This window comes from Ptychodera flava, chromosome 12, assembly GCF_041260155.1.
Source record: "Ptychodera flava strain L36383 chromosome 12, AS_Pfla_20210202, whole genome shotgun sequence".
NCBI classification, from domain to species: domain Eukaryota; kingdom Metazoa; phylum Hemichordata; class Enteropneusta; family Ptychoderidae; genus Ptychodera; species Ptychodera flava.
Genome location: NC_091939.1, coordinates 15179534 through 15203987, shown reverse-complemented (window position 1 = coordinate 15203987; position 24454 = coordinate 15179534). Strand labels below are relative to the sequence as shown.

The following is a 24454-nucleotide window of genomic DNA, read 5'->3' as shown; positions in this document are numbered from 1 at the left end:
CTTTCAATGCTTTTGTACATTCTTCAATTGTCAATGCACATTCTATTTTTTTTACTCTGCTCTACATTAAGTTTAGGGTATCTTCAAGTTCAATCAGAAACACACTGTCGGTTATGTTCTCACGACCTAGTTTACTTATGTGCTAAGTTGCCATCAACTTTGTGTTGTTTGTCACAGTGTCCAATTAACACATAACTGTCCGAATTCATGAAGTCAGGTTAAGTAAAATTTACACAGTCAGTTTACGCAACTGTAATGCGAACTGAACCTTGTACCCCACTGAAAGTTTTCTGAGAAGCAAATTTCCTTCGTAACAGATGAAACGTCTTTAACGATCTCCATCCCTTGTAGCTCGATGACACACATATGTCTAATAGTTGTGATGCTGATGCCTCTCCCAACGATCATCAAACTAAGTGCAATCTTCATATATGTGTAAGTAAACTCTAATTGCTCTAACCTTACATTGCTTAAACAATCAGGCCAATATAAACCTACGTTCACGGACAAGCAAACACGGGAGCCAACTATATAACATTACCGAATGCATACCTTCTTTGCATGTAAACAGCAATATCATGAATTGAGGTAGTTGGCGCCTCAAAAGTGAAAGACTTAAACTTTTGCTCAAACTTTCCTTGGAATCTTTCAACCGTCGTCGTGCAAAGTTTGGTAATAGGGAAACAATAACTCAAGATTTACCGATAATTAAAATACAAAATGGCCGCCATCCCTGTGTTAACTCTATGGAGAAAAATAAAAATCCCCGAATTTCGAAAAACTTAGCCGATTAAAAGTTTTCTCACACCAAGAGCTTTAAAATGAATCCCCACAAGTGGTATATCAGAAAAGAATTGTAACAGTTTCAGAGTCCAAATTTGTGCCCGAGGCGCGTTCTACCTTAACCAGCATTACATGTCAGACAAATTTGTCATACCTGCATTGTGTTTGCATTGTTGTAGCTGTCGTGTAAACTATGAGACTTATGAGAACTGCGTTCTTATTAGGGCATCTGCGCAATGAAACTTTAAAGAAACGAGTATACATACAAATCCTTTATGTGGCTCCCTCGTAGGCATCTCACAAGTTTCATTGTAATAGGGTGGCCATCCATCAACATCTTCAAGTGTTATGTTGACAATGCACGTCAACTGACTTAAGTTCTTAATTCATATTTTGGACACAAGTGAGCATCCCCACAACAAAAAGGAAAATAGCATTTGTTATACTGCATGAAACCCAATAACTCAGATAAATTCACATTAATGAGTTGCATGTATTATAGAATAATACACGTGAATTCACATGAATCCACATGAATACGGGCTTGCTGAATACAAAAAATGGATTCTTGACTGTATTCATCTGTATACAGTCTGGCAGTGGACCCCCTTATTAGCATATTTAAATAAAGAAATCATTTCGAATGAAGAGCGCCCCCACCTAGCTGAGAGCGACCGTTGATTCATTTTTCATGAAATTTTCTTTCATAAATTTTGTCGAATTTGGAGGTCTTTTATTCCTAAAAGTGGCATTACCGGTCTCCTTGGCGAGGTAAGTTTCACCACACAATTTTTTGTACACTAATTGGCATTTTCTGATGGTCGAGAAGGAAAATACCGTTTTTTGCCGGAGCCGCAATGGCCCATCTTCAACACTGCCCCATTTTCAAGGCCAGGCGTGTATGTGAACAAAATATACCTAGTTAAGTGGACCAACTTCTCTTTTAGTCCCTAAGTTTGTTTTATTTCCGTTCACGCTTTTGTAGTGTAAAAATCACGCGCGCTCTCCACTGTGTAATCTGACAGCGAGAGAGTAACATAGGACCTCCCGCTGTCCGTCTTCAAGGTCGATAGCCGATCTATTGCCGGGATCTATTGGATTAGGCGAACAACGTAGCTGTGGTTTATGTTATATCCAGTCGGGATACATTTGATTGCAGTTTCATTCATCAAATTACTGTTTCGAAGCCTTATATTTTTAGTAAGGTGGGCCTCATGCCAGAGTTCACGCCAGTTCACACAGCGTGCATACCGAAGACAACACGCCGACATCATAGGCCGGAAGGCATTATCAAAGTGCGTACTCGCTTGCCCTGTGCGTTATCAAATTGTATGCACTACTCAGTACTCGACTGGCCCTTGTCTAATCGAGTTCCATTTTTCGTATCAACAGGGACCATAGAAGATTCCAGTTCTGGTAGGTTTGCTGTGGCGACGCTCTGGTGTCCGTATTCAGATGTGTGGCCAGCGGAAGGCTTTTAACTGGTTCACCGTATTTTCATTTTGAACAGAAGCCTTAAACAGATTTTGAGTTTGGACTCTACATGATCCTTTAAATATCGCTGTGCTGTATCAGTGTTAGAGACAATGAACATGCAAAATAAACCATCATTTGATAAGAGAATCAAAAGGAGTCTTTGTCTTACGTTGTCCTCAAGCAAACTTTGTTAGAGCTTAGTAATTTGTATTCTGCATGTATGCTAGGTACTGTACCTTTGACAACAAATACTGACAAAGCAATAAGAAGATTAGTCTTGCCACAATGGTGGGCTATAAAAAAAGTGTCTCAAGGTGTATCAGATAGATTCACATTGAAATGCAATTTGAGGCATTTGATTTGGTTTTAAAATTGTCTCAAATAATGCTGTAGAAATTGTTTGGGATAGCCCTGAAAATATTGATCGAGTACAACAAACTGTATACGAATACACAACAGGGTGCGGATGCACGACTGGCTGCAACCGTCGTATTTGCAGGTGCTTCAAAGGGACAAACAGTGTGGCCCTGGTTGCAGGTGTAAAAACTGCACAAATACAGCAGGAATTTACAATGTCCGCACTGTACCTGATGATATTCTAGAGTTTGAAGAAATGAATGTGTCTGTAATTGAGGACTATGAAGTAGAAATCGAGGAAGAAGAGGTGGAGTACGATCTTACAGAAAATGATGTAATTGAATTATCTGGTGGGAATGATGAAGGTCACATTGAAACAACGTACAACTCTGATTGTGACGATGATTAGATATCTGGCTGTCACTGGCTGCTACTTTCAATTTATTCTCTCATCTACGTATTCATGGCAATAATTTGTCCTCATGGTTCTAATTTGCAACGTTTGCAAAGAATTTACACGTATGCTTCTACGTTACAGTGGCATAGTATGATACAAACCCCCCATGATTCACAGTATTACATCGTACGCGTGTGTACTGTGGTGTTCATATACGCCTATGGTCGATCCCACAATACAATGACAGGTGCATTTCAACACTGCCCCAAATGCAAGGCCACCGACGAAAAATCTTAAAATTTCGCACAGTGCTGTCAAAACGATGTAACTAAAAAATGTTAAATCGGCAATTCCGTTCAAGGTCAGTAAGTTGTCATTTTGGTCCTCCGCATATCATGTGTCGGATGTGACCTTCGATCAGAACATCCACACCGTAAATAAGACAGCGTGCATATTGGATTTTCTTCGCTTTATTTTCACATATTTCAAAAACCATGAGAGAGCTAAACATCAACAGTGAATATTTACCTTGGTATTTTGCCCCGAACAGCAATAATTTAGCAGTGCAAGCGGAAAAAACGATGCTTCCGGGATTCGCATGTTTGTGTGGACCGCCATGATGATTTGACCTTTGCGGGGGGTCGATTCGCAAAGGATATTATGCAAATTAGAGGGGTAGCTCCAAGACTGTATATGCACTCTTCAGCTAAAATACAGGCAATAATCCATGTTAATACAGTAAGTATTATAGGGTTTTTATGCATGAAAACGCAATAACACAGATGAATTCACATTAATGAGTTGCCTGTATCATAGAACAATACACGTGAATTCACACGAATCCACATGAATCCAGGCTTCCTGAATACAAGAAATGGATTCTTGACTGTATTCATCTGTATATGCACTATTCAGCTAAAATACAGGCAATAATCCATGCTAATACAGTAAGTATTATAGGGTTTATACTAGGAGGCAACTTTTAAATTAATTATTAATATTCCACCTTCAATATACAAATCAATGTCATCTAAAGTTATTAGGCAGGTTTATAAGGATGCTGTGTACATCATATGTGGCACTTCCTTCCATTAGCGTGCAAGTAGGTAATGTACGTCATGTAAATTGCTCTCCAAAATACGTTTAAGCTTGAAAATTTACATATTACTTTAATTTGATAGCATGTCTCAGTAAAAGACAATATATGATATTAGGAAAAACACAATCCTTGTTTTCCTAATCATCATCACAGAATGCATATTATGTATGTCGTCTGACATAATAATGGAAGCTGCAGAGAATGTTTTCAGAGCTAACTAGTACCTCAAAAGTTTTACAAGTCTATAAAACATATCATAGGAAAACATATTTTGCTATTTAATAAATGGCAATAGATTACCTGGTTGTTTTGAAGTAAAACTGCCAGGATGTATTGTGGGTCAATACTTCGATCAAGGTACCCCTTAATTGAAATATCACCAGTTTCCGCATCTAATTGGAATCGATCATTCTGTTTCGATACAAAGAGAGATTATTCTTCGTTAGTAGATGATACTACATTAGCGGGGAAGGAAAAGTAAGTATGATATCTATCCATCTATCAACTGACCAACTAACCAATTCGTCTACCCATACTACCATCCTTGCATGCATGTGTACATGCCTTCTTAATCTAACAATAAAATAATTTGCTCAATAGGGCTCCATTTGTTATTGAAACGAGTTTTGACATGGCAACAGGTATTAGAGATGGTGAAATTTTTTTTATCCTTTTCTCCCTTGTTTAGTACAGTGTATATATGCTACTGTTTTGAAATGTTTTCATTCTTTATAGTGTGTGTTTACTAAATTTTCTACCCTAGGTAGATAGTTCTGCTGGTGAAAAGAATTGTCCCCGAGGAGATCTGAAGCCCAGTTTAGCGATTTGTTCATTGCCTTGATTAAGTTTTTGTGCGATAGAGGACATTGAATACGTCCGTGATAGGGCTTAATAATAAACTTTTATACTGAATATTGAGGGCTGTGGTCCGACGAACTGTTACAATATAGCAGGTAATTGAAGCAATCTTTAGTAAGTTCGGCGAATTAGCTGAGTGGTTTTGACTGCTGAGGTCTTCGATATGTAAACTGGTGATAAACGTTGTGAGTTCGACTCCGATAGAGAATTTACTGAACTTTTAGCATTGATTTGTTAAATTGCAGAAGATGATAGCAACTTTCCGCTTCCTTCGCTACCTTTCTTGTATTGAAGATGTTCTAAGTGGTTTCAATGCTTGTCAGAAAGATGTAAGAGTACAGATCTCAATTATCAGTTTTCGCTAGTAATATTTTTTAATCCTTTTACAACGATGCGTTTTATATTGTCTTTTTTTCCGGAGCTATTGCGTACTCAAGGAACCCTATTATTCATTTTCGTTGCATAAATAATCCGTACTCCGTCTGCTGTAAGTATGATATGATTATAAATAACTGGTCAGAACACTTATCTCCAGAAAGGACATCATGAAGGCTAGCTCTCACGAGGAAAACAACTGTATGAATAGTAGAACTCGTCCCATACGGTATTAGAGAATTTACATTAGTGAAATAAATGCTGTAGTGTTTTGTCATTGCTATGACAGAAGGATCAGAAGGCTGTCTAGTCCATGCCCTTCAGCACAGATCATGGTTCGAGTGCAAGATGGTGAAGGAGTTTTCATTGAAAGCTACAAGTTATCCCCTTTCAAAGGCAAGGAGTACTTTTTTTAGAGACAATAAATGATTGAAGCTGTTAATTCTTTACACTCAGTGGTATGGGGTCTTCTCTGATTTTTGAGCTACTTTTTACTAGATTTTCTATCTATCTATCTATCTATCTATCTATCTATCTATCTATCTATCTATCTATCTATCTATCTATCTATCTATCTATCTATCTATCTATCTATCTATCTATCTATCTATCGATCTATCTATCTATCTATCTATCTATCTATCTATCTATCTATCTTTCTATCTTTCTGTCTGTCTGTCTGTCTGTCTGTCTGTCTGTCTGTCTGTCTGTCTGTCTGTCTGTCTATCTATCTATCTATCTATCTATCTATCTATCTATCTATCTATCTATCTATCTATCTATCTATCTATCTATCTATCTATCTATCTATCTATCTATCTATCTATCTATCTATCTATCTATCTATCTATCTATAAATTTATATATTTTTTTCATATAGGAAATACATTGTCGAATTCTGACATGAAATAATTAATTCTTCTCACCTTATTTCCTTCTACAATACTTAAACATTTAAAGTCGGAAAAGATGGTTGAAGAATTATCCATAACGGTGGGAGTCCCGAAGGTCACGTCATTATGTATTTTAGTCTGTAAAATTTCCAAATAAAGTCAAGTAAAAATTAATACTTGTTACTCTGTCGGTTCAGTATGCCTATCGTTAATTTTTTGGCGTTTTAAAACTCTATGGCAATAATTGCTCACTACATTAGTACAAATGCATTCAAACTTGCACAAGATTCTCATTTGATAGAATAATAATGGATGTTATGTCACACAAGAGGATTAAAGTTTTAGATATATGGACAACAACTGTTACCTGGTTGTGCGGAAAGGTAAAGACGACTTGGTCGACAGGAGTGTTCTGAAACGATATAATCGAATTATAAAAGAACTCAATCATACAAAACAGAAACTGGACGAATTTGCATAGACACAGTCTTATAGATACAGACACAGAGCCAACAACCGTTAGCTGTGAGTGAATGTACCTTGCACCAAAGGTAAAGCAAAGTTCAAAAATTTGCCTTAATGTAACACTAATCTAAAAGGTTATGTTCAACAATAAATTGCACATCTCTCTAATCTTCCTCCCAGATTGAGAATGTATCGTTTGCACATGGCTCAAGAGCCCTGGGTTTGAAAATTTCTTTCATATGACTTCGCAAATCTAAACTCTTGGTTTTTCTTTAAACTTGCTATAGTATTGTCACAACGGAAGGAACAAACCTATGAATTATTTGTGTTACGACATAACCAGTTTATACGCTCTCGCAATTACGTAAAAAGCCTATTTTTATTTATCTACCAGGCGACTGCTGTATACAATGTGATCACGTACAATGCAACTTCAACAACGAAATACAAAACCATGTGATAGAAAGTAAAACGTAATCTTGACCCCCGTTCAGCGGTTACTGTAAACTGGTACTACCTTACCTCAGGCACAAGGATGTCAAACGAACATGGCAAAGTTGAAATAGGATCGCCAGAAGAGCCTCTGGAGTCAGAACCTACAATAGCAGGAAAAGGATTTATGAAAATACATCCAATACGTGGAACATGAGCTACCGCCCACGAGGGCGCAATATGACAAGCTTTGTGTCGCCTGTTGAGAGCGAAAAACGAGAAGTAGACAACCAGGAAATGTTTGCCTCTTATCAAACATGAAACTGTGAATGCTCTTATCTTCGGCTTTGTTGGTTTATGCAGATCCAAGCGTCAGCTTTTCTGCTATGGTGTATATTAAAGACCCGACGTTTTGTTTTTAGTCAGACACACAATGATATGGGGATATGATATGACAAGGAAGCTGTAAATATTGATGTTGTCTTGACAAGTTGTTCTCACAAGCTCTTCATTTCCTCATAAAACATTATTATTTCCTCTTTATCACCAAAAGCATACGCGTGCAAAACGCCTGAAAGAATGACGTAGACAGAACTGACATTTCTCTCAAACCAAACGAAAACTTTCAATAAAACAATGAGCAACAGCATGGTTGACGACACATATTCTTCATGAACTTACCTATATTTAGAAGCAGAAACAGTATTTGTGCGATAGTAATGCTTTTATACATCTTGACGGCAGGCCTAATCGGTGAAAACAATAAAAAATATGCGCATGCGTGCCCTATATTGGTAAAATCGCTCAACCAGGGTAAAGATTCTACTATCATAAATACATGAATATTCATATGACTGTTCATTCATGAATATTCATAGTTTTCTTTTCATACTTTTTTTTAAATCTACATTTAAACTCGATAACTCCATAGGTGAAACACCTCTTTTCGTGGAGGTCGAGTACTTCTAAATACCATAACCCACAACCCCAATGGAGCACAGAGGAGTAAAGTGCCTTGCTCAAGGGCACAACACCGAGCTAGAGTCTCGAATTCACCGTCCTCCGACAGTGAATCCGCTACTCTGGATCTACCGGGACTTGAACCGGGTCTCGAACTCACCATCCTCCGATAGTGAGTCCGTTACTCCGATAGTGAGTCCGTTACTTAAAGAGTAGAAAGTGCAGAAAATTAACATAATGACGTCAAGTAACCCCTGTAGGTGGGAAGGGACCAAATGTGAAGTGTTCTCTGAGGGAAAGACCATTAGATCATGGGAGGTGGAAATGGTCACAATCAGATTGCGAATATTTTTACAATTGTAAATTTTGAATTTTTCCCAAGTGAGTCGTGATGTGCTAATTTTGTTTCTATATTTTTTTGCGTTCTGATTTCATTTTTTTATTTTGCAAGCTATTCTGAAGATTTTTTTCCTAACATTTGGCTCTGAATTTTTTTCCTGGTTTTTGACCACCCTCACAAGATCTAATGGTCCATCCCTAAGGCTTTTGTAAGTCACATTGTTCAGGAACCGCACGAGATTACCATTGGTTTCATGTCGCAGCACCGGAGCCGAAACAGCTAACGGAAATACCAATACATCATGTGAGCATATTCTATGATGTCATTCTCGGTAACTCTTGAACGCGACCAACCAAAACAGGAAATACGTGGTATTGCATGATTGCCGCTAGCGTATACCTTGGATCTGCAATAAATTTACATTATTTGTTCGACAAATCGATTGCAACATGTATAAACCCGTTTTCTCGGACGAGAAAAACGTACGATTGCAAGACTCGTATGTAGCTCCTGGCCCAGCTTATTGCATACTATTAAACAGACTGGGTAGCATAGGGAGATAACTTGACCCACTGTGACAGGAGCGCCTTTATTTCGGGAGTGCACTCGTGGATATATTCAGGAAACTATGCAATGTACTTCCGCATGAAATTATCATTCTGTAGTAAGCTGGCAACAGTATGACTGTGATGCCCGTAAAGTCTATGTCATGAACAATAACACAACAATACGGTATAAAAGCATTCAATACATTGTTCTGTGCCTTCATGTATACGGTGTTTTTCGCTGTGTTATTTATGTCAAGATGAGAAATTTGCACGCTCATCGTCTTTTTTAGAACTATAACAACGATTGTTACAATGCATCTACTGTCGTCGATGCTCGTCTGTGATTCCATGTTAAGGATATAGGCGCAGAAAAGCTTAAAAGGACCGTAAGGCGAAAAACAGCCTTGCAATTCAATGTTTAAGGCCAAAAAAAAAAATTGTGCTGTTCCGATAACATGGTTTTCAAAAATAGGGTAGTTAGGTCGTCAAGAATTTGTTTTTCAAAATATTTTTATTTTTGAATATGCATTTTTCAGGGCTTCAGGGCGGTCAAACACTGGTCACAACATTTCCAGAAAAATGTATCATACATATAAAAGGAAAAAAATAAACATAAAGAGATCCTCGTTCAAGCAAAAATTAAATGCAAAGTAACGAACGCGTGATTTTACGGTTTTTTCTTTCTTTTTTACTACTTCCGTGTTTACGTAGCTCTAAAAAGTTTAGGGTCGGCAGGTAAAAATTAGGGTAGGTTGGGTTATCGGAACAGCACAATTTTTTTTTGTTCAGTCTAAACACACAATAACAAAGATAGCGAAACCTGCTATGTTGGCACTGCCTCAACAATCATACATGCTCACATACTTGTACAAGGAATAATGTTACACTGACGTATTTCATTAAAATATGAAATTTTTACTTCAAAACATAAAAATGTGAATATCAGTTAACACTGCACCTCTAAAGTTCTCAGCAAAATATTATTGACCATTTGTAAGAGACCGCAATGTTTTAATATCTTGTCCGATTTTATTCAGAAGTCAAAGTCTTCATCACTTTATCAAAAATGTAGGCTTTATTGTAAATTGCGGGTTGGGGAGATAAAGTCACAGGGTTGTTTGTTTTGTTTATATGTTTATTTTGTTTTGTAAAGAGGGCGTATCCCTTGTACAAAGAAAACGTAAATTGACTCTTGAAATCTTTCTAATATTCAAAAAATTATTGTCGGATGAAATGTCAAATGCCCATGTTACTTAAACTTTGCTTATAGTTTTCCTGTAACTCATATATTTAAAGGTATACTGTCACTTGTTCCAATTTTACCATAGTTACCATGGAAAGAGAAAATCTAACCAATCACAGATTTTAAGCGGGTGGCCGCTTTTTAAAAACAGCGCCCTCACATAGGCATTTTGAATACCAAGGAACGCCCCTTTGACCATATATGGGCATATTTAGATTACAGGTGACTGTATACTTTTAAGGTGGATTGCCATAAAATGCTAAAATGTCGTTTTCTTTATCGATTCTTCCTATAAGCTCGTCGGAAAGTGAGTTTCACTGAAAGTTTATTTTTGGCATGTGGAGAATCCAATCCAATATAACTGCGATGAACTTTAAAGCAATATAAATACTTAAAAGAGAAGACAAGTGTAGTGTGCACAGACCTCGACTTAGGCATAAACATTTTAGTCTTATTTTAACATGTTTCCAATATTGATGTTCATGTTGCCATAATTATCAGAGTATTCCACGTATGTCTACGTAATGAACTTTCTGTTACTGTAAAATTAAATAGCCACATAAAAATAAGCTGTACTGAAGATACAAGACGTCAACCAAAATAAGGGCTAAAGAGACAGTTGTATATTCAAATGATAATAAATATGCGATAAAAGTATACAGAGAATAAAATTTGGTTCAAAGATACGGCAGCAAACTCATGTTTACTACACCAATACACATATTATTTGGCAAATGCTTGTTATTGTCTCCGGAATCTAATTTCAATAACTCACTCACAATCACAATCACACTCTCTTACTGTATGTGTGTCTGTCTGTGCGTCTGTCTGTCTGTCTGTCTGTCTGTCTTCCCCTCTCTCTCTCTCACTCTCACTCTCTCTCATCATTGTTCAAGAACAGTTACCACTTGCGTGATATCTGTAAGTTCAACGGGACAAATTTCTGTTGAAGTTAATTCATCTTCCACCGCTATATTGCGTTTGCCACCCTGAGCTTCTTCGTCATTCCCATTTAAGTCCGACGTCGGTTTCCTTTCAGAAGTCTGTGGCCTCAGAGTCGACAAAATCTTCTGCAAAATAAGACATGACAGACTGTCAATAGGTGTAAAGTGTTATACACTGTTAAAAGTGCAGTGACTGTTTCAGGCATTCGTCGATTCGAAGTAGCTTAACTATCAAAAATGTTAAAACTGACTGAAGAAATATCAGTTGAAATGATCTTTGCGTCGATACAGTCCGTGGAAAGTAATTCGCAAAAATTACATCATATTCTGGGGTATATTTAAGCTCTGTCTCATTCAGAAATACTTACTAAGATTTGCTACGTTTTTAGAACGTAAGAAAAATTGGTCCGAAATCTTCAAATTTGTAAATAAGGACCCGCATGTGTTGAAATTTCTACATCGTATTGTATTTGGACTTGTATGCATGCACATTTGACGTTTTCAGAGTTCATAAAGGATTGGTCGTAAGTCATTAAATACAAACGCATAGCACTGAATCATCGACCATATATGCCCCTAGATTTTATCCTGGGTATGGTAACTATATCAAATTTCATGTGTGTTCAATCTTTGCTTTTGTTTTATTTCTTACCAGTCTGATAGGTGCCCTAATAAAAAATTTACACGGAAATGCTATCAATGGGATGCTTTCGATTGTAAACAAGATTTGTCCCGATTCGAAGTCTAAGAGTTCAAAACGAGGATTCCGAATTTTGAAACACGAGACTTTGATACAACTGTCTGCGAAGAGGGAACTCAATTCAGTGATGTTCACTCACTTCTTTCGTTTTTCCTTTTGCAGTCACCAATGCATGCACCGTGCCCAGAGGTATCCACACCACACACAATGACGTAAACAGCCAACCAACAACGTCCGCCCAATCAGGGTACACATAGTCACTATGCGCTATGTATACCACGTCGTACCAGGCGATCAATACAACAAACACAATCTGGAAAAAAAGGAAAAGTAATGTATACTGTGAGAAAATATTCCAAAGTTACGGTTCTCGCCTTCATTGCTTTGCTGTCAATGCATTGTGATGATGACATCCGCTGAAAATAAAGTGTTGGCTTTCACAAATGAGCTTGTAAAAATCTCAATAACATCAAAGTGTTACAATATTTCACACCTCTTCCGTCAGGAGGAACTGGAAATGATTCGACTGAAATTTGACATGTAACATCTTAAGTGTGATCTCTTTCAAGTTTGCTAAAGGTGTTTTGATCGGTCACGTGGTTTGGCCGCCATATTGGATTTTCGAAAAATACCCATTTAATCTTTAAAAATCTTCTACTCCAGAACCAAAACACTGATTCAACTGAAATTTGACATGTAACATCTTCAGTGTGATCTCTTTCAAGTTTGATAAAGGCGTTTTGATCGGTCACGTGGTTTGGCCGCCATATTGGATTTTGAGAAAATCGTGATTTAATCTTTAAAAATCTTCTACTCCAGAACCAACACACCGATTCGACTGAAATTTGACATGGAACATCTTAAGTGGGCTCTCTTTCAAGTTTGCAAAAGGCGGTTCGATCGGTCACGTGGTCTGGCCGCCATATTGTATTTTTTGCAAAAATCGTGATTTAATCTTTAAAAATCTTCATCTCCAGAACCAACGCACCGATTCGACTGAAACTTGACATGTAACATCTCAAGTGTGATCTCTTTCAAGTTTGCAAAAGGCGGTTCAATCGGTCACGTGGTTTGGCCGCCATATTGGATTTTAGGAAAGTCATGATTCAATCTTTAAAAATTTTCTTCTCCAGAACCAACACACCGATTGAGCTGAAATTTTATGTGTAACATCTTAAGTGTGATCTCTTTCGAGTTTGCGAAAGGCGTTTGGATCGGTCACGTGGTTTGGCCGCCATATTGGATTTTCTGTAAAATATTACATTCCAAGTGAAACGTACAGTAACTATTAGATGATGTTCAAAATCCTACTTTTTCATGCTCGAATTTTGCACAAATTATCATTAGTGCAAGATTTTTCAACCATGTTAACCGCTTGGGCCCCGCCAACGCTGCTTGCAGCTTTAATTTTTAAATATTTTTTATTGGCGAGGTCAGAATATTTTCAACACCATTTGTACCGATCACAATTGAAAGGTTTTAACAATTTCAAAAGTTTCAGGTATGTTATTTATTGATTTAAATCATTTATTTGTTGTTTATCTGTGTGACTGCATGTTTAACTTTATGTAGTGTTTTATCTTTTACCTGTTATAAAGGGTAACCTCTAGGTTAATAAGTATTGAATAAATATGGCCTATAACAAAATTAAACAAAACTCTAATCATTTCCAAGTGTGATATACAAATTAATTTGAAAGCAAAATTATATTTATGGTTTCGACACTAGCCTAGAATAACAGAATGTACACGCGAAAGAAGTATAATAAATGTTAGGAATATAACACTTACGATGGTGACGACAGGAGAGAGCACATACCAACAAATTCTGAAATATATATTCGGTAGTTTTCCCATCATTTCCTTGACATTGTGGGACAGTCGAGAGGCACCTGATAAAACAGACATTTGAAAAAAATTTGCTTTTGTTTAGTCGAGTCAAGTATTGCAGAGGCTGAAAGATCGGTGGTACGCTCCCAAGGGACTATTATATATACGTGGGAAAAGCCATAAAAGTTTATCGCATTCCTACCCGATCGAAATTTATCGTCACCTGTAGAATTTCCATAAGCTTACTTTCTTTCAAAAGCAGATAGTTATTTCAGTAAGGCAGAGTTTTCATCCTTTAGCTATGGCGGGATTTGAAAAAAGAATGTTTGCGACTTTCTGACAAAATATTGGTTTTGTGCGAAATAAAAAGTGAACCTGCATACTTGGGCATGTATTAGACATCTGACGCGGTGTGTTCACTAAAATCTTGTAAGTGGTCAGAAAATGAAGCACAACTCTTTGTACGTACCGTAAAAATAACATATGGCGGCCACTTCGAACGGAGCTATGATGAGTACAGCTAGTATAGCTGTGTGCCAATCCATAAGGTGAAACCAATAGACGCCACCCTGAGGAAAGTCAAGATTGAAATCCAGTTTTGTCAGAGAATGAAAAAGAGAGCGAAACTTTGCTCAGCTTCTGCTAATCCGCTGAATAATAAGAGTTTCGGTGAGTCAAGGCACCTAGAGCATAAAAATGACCGGGTTTTTCCGATCTGGACCAGATTTTGTTTTGTGTCTGTTCATGCGCTTATATGTTAGTGGGTGCATGTTCGTGTATTTTTGAACACTTTCCGTTCTCGAGAGCTCCTTGTTGCAGAGACTCGAGAGCTCCTTGTTGCAGAGACTGTGAAACCCGTGTAGTTATAAAATTATATAAAATAAAATTCGGTTCAGCGTTACGAGTGTTGACAACTGCAAAATGTGATATTTGTGTTATATCAGGACCAACAGTTATGCATCACTGGAACTTTAGCAATATTTTAACGCAACACATTGCCTGTATCACATCAGTCTCTTCGAGAGCGACAAAAAACGGAAAATAAACTTGTTCGGATTCGTCTCCTACCTGGAACATGGTTGGCACCCCGCACAAGAACGAGGCAACGACGACAAGCAACACTAACAACTCCTTCCGGCGCAGGTACTTCTTCACAAAGCCAGGAAATTCGTCCATTATCGTCGTGATGAGAACGTCTGACATAGCGAACTGTGAAAATTATCAAAAACAATTAAACCTTAATACATTAAATAAACGCAAAACAAGCGGCTGGTAGTGATTGAAACAAACAACTTAAACATTGATAAAATGTTCAGCTTTTTTTTCTTTGAGATTTGTGAGTTTATTCTTCTATCTCCGATGTCCTCTGGAAACTTAATTCATAAACTGATGGCTATCACGTGATTTCTATCTCTCTGTACTAAATACCAGTCTGCTTCTGTGCGCGTGGTTGTTTTTTTTAAGACATCAATAGACACGGAGCGCCATCTGATAGATAAAACCTATTAAAGTAGAATGCGTAACATTTTTGGTCTTCCACTTATGAGAACTCATTTCGAAGCTCGTGAAGTAATAAATGCTTTTATACGCTTGTTTTAGTGAAAACCTAAAATTCCATTTTCCCCATACTCAGGAATAACGCCCATTTTGAATTTCAAATGTAAGTAAATATCGGGTAATTTGCTGACTACAAAATTTTGCCCAGTAACCCTTGGCTTTTTTATCTGAAAGTTTGAGTAGATGTTCAACGCCTTAAGTTTTGAGTAACACCTGAAAGACTTGCAAAGCAAAAGTTCCCTTACCTGACTGTCGACTGCTAAGCAACAAATCATGAAGAAAAAGAGAAAGGACCAGACATTTCCACCGGGCATCTCCGTGAAAACCATCGGCACAACAACAAACACTAATCCGGGACCTACAGGTGGAAAATACGGCAAACGTTTCAACTTTGTTTGTTTCTAGATCAACCATATCGTTCGTTCGTGGTTTAGTTCCTACAAGTGTCCATCCAATAAACACTGTCTAGTATTCTGATAAAATTTAACCCGAGGTACTGCTACCATGACCCGATACGGGTGGAGAGTAAAAGATAATTATTGGGAAAGGGTGTGCTATTATGGTTACTGCAAATTTGAAGAATTATTTCATTCACAACGATACATTTTAGACTACGATTCGGTTATAGTCATGGGAATCTTTCTTTACTATTTACCAAAAGCGTGTCTGAAACTTATCAAAAGCTTACAAATAATGGGTCCGTCCGACACATAGTCGACAGCTTCGTCAACCTTCGCAGATTTTGGGCCAAGTGAAAAATAAATAGGAAACAACAAACAACTTTGTTTTTAAATTAGGACATATATCCCTTAAATTTGATTTCCTGACATTTGATATGTCATACAGCGATTATAATAAAGCCCTGAAGGATGTGTAAGTATATCCTTACCTTCAGTGACCATCTGATCGAGCGAGGTAGCGCCTGTCATTTCTGTCAGGAGTCCCAATATGGCGAACACTGTAAACGATGATATGAGGTTTGTGATTCCGTTGACTGCCGTCACTGTAACGGTGTCTCTGCAAGAGTAACAAACACAATCGTTATGTCTAACTCCTCGGGAAAATACCGAAGAAATTTTATTCATGGGCGCGCTTGATGCCTCCTTTACAGGCAAGCTTTTGGCACGCGTTCATATCTGCCATTGCGCCGCTTTTTGTTTCACTGAATGATAGTCTGCGCTTGCGTACTATTTAAATGTATCGACTTCTGCGCACAGTTCATCCAATGTATAGTTACGACTTAAATCACGTGATGTAGACCATTCCTTATTCTATACAACCTTTCTCGTGAAATAGACATAGTAATGCCTTCCTTTTTTTTATAATTCCTAAATTTCTTCAGGAAAATAGCCGAGGTAAAGACGACTATTGCTAACCTTGGGGATATTAAACCACAGAAGCCCAATATGTCTACTGAATTAAGTGTATATCCTTTTATCAGCATTAGTATTTTGAATTTGGTTTCATCAATAAATGAAACAATACAGTAATTTTTATACTTCCTCCTTGCCGAAGTCGAGCGCTGAGTGGATGAATACTTACACAAACACATTATTTTTGAATTTGTTGTAACTTGACATGGCAATGTGGGCGCCAAATCCTAGTCCTATGGAGTTGAAGTTTTGGGCAGCTGCCTCGATCCATACCTGTATGGGGAAAGATGGTAGACTCGACATAATACAATAGCGAATGCTTAAGATTGAATTAAAGAAATATCATCCTCATAGAGAGTATAAATAGAATTTCCATAAAAAAAACATAGAGAGAACAAAAAACGATATCTAAATCAATCCGCCGTCTAGCTCCAAAATTGAAAAGTTAGACAGATAATGAAGTGATCGCCATCTCTAGGTGTATACCGTACATTTGCATGTTGGGGAAACTGCTACTAGCCAGTCAGGAAGCAGGCATCTGAAGTTAATATGACTACACAGCCTCCTAGGAGAGGTTACTCACCGAGGGTTTCCAAAGTATCGACCAGTCAGGTTTTAGAAAGTGCCTGATTCCGCCAACGGCACCGGGCAATGTACAAACATAAACCAACAATCCAAGGAGTACCAAATACGGAAAAATTACCGTGAAATACACCACCTACACGATACAAATGAGAACGAATTTTACATTGATGTTGAACATTTCAAGTAACTTGTGGTCATATAATGATATAGCAGTGAGTAATGTTTCAGCATTCATACAGTCGTATTGACTAGATGTTTAAAAATATAATCCTGTTTTCGTATGTTTTGTCCTGTATATCTGTTAGATATATATGTCTGTATTCTGATCGGGAGAAACAAGTGACATCAAGGTAATGGGTGTTCGTTTCGTTTATGTCTTTGACCTCGGTATGTTCGTAAATTCAGCGTTTCCTTGTCCAAGGAAACCTCGAGGTGTTAAAGCTTTCCAAAATGAAATTGAACATTTCAATGCCACAGACTTCAGCTGTACCTGAGCGACATGCGTAGGCAGCCCATCTACTTAGACCTTTCGCAGTGTAAAGACCGGAGTTTCCCCTAGTGGCCCAGTTGGTCGCCACTGTGTTATTCTTTGGAGAAAAGGATAGAGGCAGAGGTTCGAAAATTTGAAAACTAACCCTGCCCGATGATTTGACACCTTTCCAAATACAGAAGTAGACGATGGTCCATGCACAGATCAGCAACAAGAATAATTCCCACACCAGATTTCCCAGGTCGTCGATGCCATCTGTCGCCTGGAGTACTCGCCGGCTGTAATTTTAAAAATGAAATGCGTTTTGTCACCAGAACACTTTGCATCTAAGTTTCAAACAAATGACTATGACATTCAACAGAAATGTTCGTATGCCAACTTTGATGGAGCGGTTTCATGGATCTTCAACTATTATTTGGGTGTTCACTTTCTGATTGGTTTGTTTCTTTGGGCGGGCGACCGTGCAATTTCTGTCAATTCAGGGAGTACAATGAGTGCGCTCGCTATGCACATCATAACTTGTTGTCATTGAACGAGGACAACCCTCACTGTATATGTCCAAGCACACGAGCTGAACAAACTGAAAACTGTAACTCAAAAGTAAGTAAAACTGATACTCGGTGAATTTGAACGTCAGATAGCATATTTTCTTGAGTGAGCAGTTTTTACAAAGGTAATAGAACTTACTGAAAATATTCGTCAGTCGGAAAGTGGAGGGTCATAACGCTTGTGACGTTTTCAGACGCCCCTGCCATATCTTGGAGTGGGACACAGTCGTCCGTATTCCACCAGTTTCCACACGTACCGTAAGGCAATGGACTTACGAAAGATGCCCCCAGATAGAACAGAGCCCACGCCATGATGACGTTGAAATATGTGCTCAAAAGAAATGACGTCACCACCAAAGCTACGCCAGTACCTGGAAAATGCAATAAGTTTAGAGAACACATGAGATATGAACACACACAAACACACACACACACACACACACACATACATACATACATACATACATACATACATACATACATACATACATACATACATACATACATACATACAGACAGACAGACAGACAGACAGACAGACAGACAGACAGACAGACAGACAGACAGACAGGCAGGCAGGCAGGCAGGCAGGCATGCAGGCAGGCAGGCAGGCAGGCAGGCAGACAGACAGACAGACAGACAGACAGACAGACAGACAGACAGACAGACAGACAGAGATAGAGCCTGCATGCATAGCATATCATTTATTGCCTGACATATTTCAAAGGATAGCCGAAACTCAACGCTACTTATTTTGCTGACTGGTTGTTGTCATCGAATGAGGACAGTTGAAATTTTGTTTTCTCTTACCTTTCAGAATTGGTGTAGCCTTCCGAAATGCCCCGACTGGACCAACGCTGAAATACTGACCAAAAGCAAACTCCATGTACAGCATGGGTATATCAACGAGAACTAACATGACCAGATATGGAATCAAAAATGCTCCTGTAAAATAAACATAAGTTGGATTAGTTTCGACCAAACAGACTGTCAACCTATCGAAGAAAATTCTTGTCCATATGAAATGTTTATTATATCAAAATTGCTGCAGTACACTTGATGTTTCATTTGCCTTCAAAATCGTTGCCTTATTCGACTTTTCTGATTCGCAAAATGGCATGGCCGAATCGGTCCTGAAGATTGTAACTTTATCTCTCTACTTTCTGTGCGGCCTGCACAGTATGCCATTGCATATTGATCACCGACATGCCAGTAAGCGAGGGATCGGTCTGAAAAGTAGAAATTTAACTTGGAAGAAAAGAAAGGAAAAATCAGCAAAATGAATAATTATGGGTCCAAGATGCATCCTTCCCCTACAAATCTAACAAGGCTTGACACTTGGTCATAAAATCACCAAGTTCGTTCATAATCTTCTAAACAAAATACAACATATTCATCCACAAATCGCATTTCAGTTGCACAACATAGGATTTAATGTTTACCTTCAACTCAAGAGTAATTGAGTTCCGATATTCCATTCAAATTGTGTATATCACATCGGAAATGATAAAGTTAAGCAATAAATCACACCCAGCAACGGTATACCACGAGATTTTGACCAGTTCACGACATATATGCACGAGCGATAGCGAGTGCATATATGTCGTGAACTGCAGTGTCTCCCTTTTTCAGTGTATATTTCAAAGTAATCATTCGACAGCGATTTCCACGGTGATGGTAATCTATAGCTCTAAGTGTAAGTGCAACGCCCTCATGCACTATAGATTATAATCTCTCCCTATAAGCTTGCGTGATAAATGTATTACCCGTCTAAACGGCTATGCGTGTGCACCTGGACTTCATAGTATATCATACCAGTATATTGATGGCGCAAATACAGTGATCTGATTGGTCGAGACGCGAAAAGAACTGTGGTATATGGCGATATACCACGGCTGGCATACGCGCGAGTTCTCAGCTTGAGCAAAAATCTGGTTTTGTCGTTCCTCGCCAGAATTTTAATATACTGTTATGATATAATAGCAATAAAGCACACCCAGCGACGGTATACCACTTGATTTTGACCAGTTCACGACATATATGCACGAGCGATTGCTTAAATATCTGATGTTACATTGTAATCATCTGTTAAGTTTCATTTATTGCCAGTCTTTTGATATTTGGTATTGTTGTTGGATATTGCGTTTTCTTACAAAATAAGAGAAATACATTTCTGCCAAAATTCTCTTACATGTTTAAATTCAAATGAGATTTGTTCAAGGGTCTCATCCCGGTAACAAATATGGCATTACCCATCACTTGAATAAAATGTTCTAGCCATGCTTCCTGGGATTAAACCTCTATGGAATATCTTCCACTGAATGCCTTCACTGAGTTGCTTACGGTTCTTTTACGATTTACGATTCTTACGAATCTGAATAAAGGAGCTTTATTACTATTGTTGAGAGTAAGACCCTCAGCCCGGTATTGGTCAATTTGACCTTTGACTTCATGCCATGTCTTATCAATTAATTTCCAATAAAGTGATTTGCTTTGACATCACTCTCGTCTTTGGTAAATAAAGTGCATCAGAAGCACAGGAGTACAAGGAGCGCCCTCGCGCGGCGGATCTCCATTGTGAGCTTCAGTGTTCCCACTTCCTGATAGCTTATGGACATTACTCGTGACACGCACGTGACGACATCGTGGTGTGCAGATGACTGACTTTGTAATAAAGATACCAAAGTGCATCGAAGATTAAACAAACTTCACTGCACTACACATTGTAAACACGACAACGAATATTACAGACATCGAACGAGTATTCGGGAAGGTTGCAAATTTGATCAATATGACAGGTTTGTTTGCTTCTCCTCTGTCATAGCTGCAGTAGCTGTATAACCCGCAAACTTACAATCTTTACATATTGAAAAGCAAAATTCCCTGCTAGGAGAGGTGCATTCTTCAAACTCTCAGCTTTTGAATTGGCGACAGTGGATATGATACTGAGTACAATAACTTCATTTATGTATAGATTACCACGCCAGAAAAAATACTTAAGAATACTAAGAGTAGGTCAAGTTCCGCCACATAAAATAATAGGTCAAGTTCCGCCACATAAAATAATAAGTCAAGTTGCACCACAGCTTTGGATGCAACCGGGGCAGCTAGTTTACTGCAACAGGGAGGATATAGCCATTCTTAATGCACACTGTAATATTGTTGTCTTGCGATCATTTGGTCTTCTCATGAAGTCACGGCGATTTAGGTGTGATTGACATATCTTAATTGTCTAACCTTGAGCAATAATCCCACCAAATGAATTGAACGGTGTTATTACCAGACTGTTTGTCATCCGACATAGGTTATTCATACAGGGTGGTATAATAAACCAATGGTTGCTGTAAATAGAGTGATGAATATACACAAGCATCCGATTTGTCGTAGGGTGCGGTAGGTCTGCTTAAGTAGTGTATTTTGAAGGTTCTGACGTTTGAAATTTACATAAAAATCTCAAAGATTTGCGTTTACTGGCAGGTTCAAACTGTTGGTCACATTTTATTTATAATATGATTTGGCTGTTCCGTTGAAATTTGCAAGTAGGAATATCATTACGCAATGTTATTTCGGTAGGGTGGGCAGAGTGATTCGTGGTTATGCTGGCTTTTCAGTAAAATTAAAGCTCCTGTAAAAACGGGTTACAGTAGTTTAACGTGATGGTTACAAAACCTTACATTCATTTCAGCATCCTTGGTTTCGTGGAGACCGAAGTGTTATGTTACATCAACAGCAGCTTTTGACGTCAAGTGAAAGCCAGACTAGTGTGCAAACAGCATTTAGATCTAAGCCGGTGTTTGTGAACGTTAAGTAGAAATCTAAAGTGTGAAAGTTAATATCAGCTGATTGACACTCCGGAAGCCAGTGTCACGTGGTGCATTAGTCTGCGTTTACAAAGTCGATTATGGGTCAAGCGTCGAAGGAAAAGACTTGTGTTCCCCTTCCCCGTCTTCATGAACAGTAAACTTGGGGCAATAGCAATTTGTGTTAATGGAAAATACAAGGTTTAATCAAAAGAGTCACAGACTTTCAAATACAACAAAACAAAACATAAAACACAAAACACACAAAAAAAGCAAAAAAAACAAAAACGTATTTATACCCGATTAGCTGGTCCGACGAAGATAAACTGTCGGATGAGAATTGCTTGCCACCCTGCAGCTTATGAAAAGTGTAACTGACTATAATCATGGCATTTTACACGCAGAGCCTAATAAACTTCGATGAAAAATTAAGGGTTGATGATCATTCCCCTTACTTTCATGAAAATTATAAATATATTACCCTTTTAACTGACGCAACATTACTTTCAGCCGCCAGCTATTATTTCCAAATATATCAAACATATCTCATCAATAAGCTTTCCCCTCAAATTCAAATACATTTGCAATGTCATAGCTCCAGTAATTTCTCTGAATTTCAACTGCACTTTGAAGTTTCCTCGGGTGTGGGCACAGTGCCAGGCTTACAACCCGCAAGCAACCGTCAGATACAACAGAAATGTCGATACCCCGGTCTTTTTGAGGCGGATGCTCCACGAGAACGAAAGTAAAGCTAACCTCGTGCATTAAATAAGTTTATAACTTGTTTATGACCTGTCAAAAGTTTTAAAATGTTTTTCCCCCATAGAATGTTTATTTTCATTAAGGATAAATAGCGAAAATAGTGTCACCGAAGCGCAGTTTTTGACGTCCAAAGCGCCGTATTAAAGAAAGCTGAAAATCTAATTATTTCAACTTCAACACTACTTAAAATCTTCCTCTATGATGAATTCTTGTACTGCAACTAATTTCGTTTGTCATATTTTGGATTCGCTTTCTTCGGAACAATCGTGTTCAACGATTGGCACGATTATTTCCTCTATATAAGAAAGGGTTTGAAACGTATGGATTTTGCAAAAAGCGATTCAAAGAGACTTTACTAAAAGTAATTTAAAGAGATTACTTTACTAAAAGTATTTAAAGAGACTGAATTTAATTTTCTTTGACGGTCTTACCTCCACCACTTTTGTAGGCAAGATAGGGAATCGCCAAATGTTTCCAAGACCCACGGCGTGGCCGATGCAGACAAGGATGAAATTGGCCTTCCTCTTCCATCGATCCCTGCCAAACTCCTCCGGTGAACATGTCCCGGTTTCGCCGGATCCCATAGCTTTGTTGTCGGAAGGTTGATCGTCTCCGCGCGATACGACACAAACGTGCTCTTCCAGTTTGTAGACCTTGTCGACTTGGCTGTCACACATGTTGTAGTCTGTTGAATATTTCTCTCTACCTAGTGAAGAAGAGTTATAACTGATGCCGCAGTGCCTGAGCGCGGGTTTAAATAAGTTGGCCTGCAATCGGAAACGATCTGGCGATGACGTAGTCACTGTTCGTGGACTTGTGGGACTCCGCGTAGACTTATGTTTGCGGCGAATTTCACGGGCTGTCATCATCGTTCTTTTTGTATTTCCAAGAACTCGCCGTTTAGTTAAAATTCAGCTAATCCCTTTGTTCTCTGTTGTTGATCCTGCAAACTGATGAAGGGTTTCAGTGCGTGAGAAATTTGATATTCTGTCAGCGGAGTTTTCACCTGTCTTCGCCTTCGTGTTTCGTCCGGTCGAGTTGATTTTCTTATAAATCTTATCGTTCAGTATCGATTCGCACCCACCGAACTTTAAGATGTTCCAGGCTGAATCGTTCTACGGTGAGATCAAACGCCGTAAAACTATAAATAAATTCTTCTCGGAGTCTAGTCAGTCATACGTTCTGACTGAAGAGCCAGCCAGCGATGACTCGATAAGACACTCGACAAAGCACCGAGCTTTTCTCGGCTCACAAGACCTAGATCTGCTGAACTTGAAGCCACGGCGACGGTAGTACCAGACGAAAATGACCACTACGCCATGAATAAAGAGCACACACTCAAATTTAAAAAACACATTAAAATAAAGATTTATTTTAAACATTAAAGCCGGCTAAACAAAGTCCCGGCTCTGAAAATGTCGGTAAACAATTGTGATGAGTCATGCTGCCGTCGCCATATTGACTCAATGTCGCTACACTTACGCCAAATTTACTGAGGGAACCGTCATTGTTTACCGCCAGGGGGGTCGGAGGAATGGGAGGGGGTCACTCAAAAAATTGAAGGCTGCAAGGGGAAGGTTGCTCAAAATGTGGAGAGAGAAGGGGTATTACTCAATATTTGGGGCAAAATAAATTGAAAC

The 24454-nt window shown here is 38.4% G+C and overlaps 1 protein-coding gene, 1 long non-coding RNA gene and 1 pseudogene across 2 annotated transcripts in view; 1 reads left to right on the top strand and 2 right to left on the bottom strand.

Annotated features, from left to right (window-relative positions):
• LOC139145123 (uncharacterized) overlaps window positions 1–7913 on the bottom strand; it is a 48505-nt gene extending 40592 nt beyond the window's left edge. Inside the window, exons 1-6 of the mRNA XM_070716079.1 lie at window positions 7817–7913; window positions 7226–7299; window positions 6606–6650; window positions 6272–6376; window positions 4413–4523; window positions 1050–1163 (exon numbers count right to left, since the gene is read on the bottom strand). Coding sequence (XP_070572180.1) covers window positions 1050–1163; window positions 4413–4523; window positions 6272–6376; window positions 6606–6650; window positions 7226–7299; window positions 7817–7868 — 501 coding nt within the window. The 5' untranslated portion in view covers window positions 7869–7913. The remainder of the gene's footprint in view (window positions 1–1049; window positions 1164–4412; window positions 4524–6271; window positions 6377–6605; window positions 6651–7225; window positions 7300–7816) is intronic.
• LOC139145122 (uncharacterized) lies at window positions 1792–2412 on the top strand. Its single transcript, XR_011554896.1, has 2 exons — window positions 1792–2078; window positions 2176–2412. It is a non-coding gene; the product is annotated as an uncharacterized lncRNA (long non-coding RNA).
• A 1994-nt stretch (window positions 7914–9907) lies between the features above and the next one.
• Window positions 9908–24115, bottom strand: LOC139145121 (sodium- and chloride-dependent GABA transporter 2-like; annotated as a pseudogene).
• Between the last annotated feature and the right edge of the window lie 339 nt (window positions 24116–24454).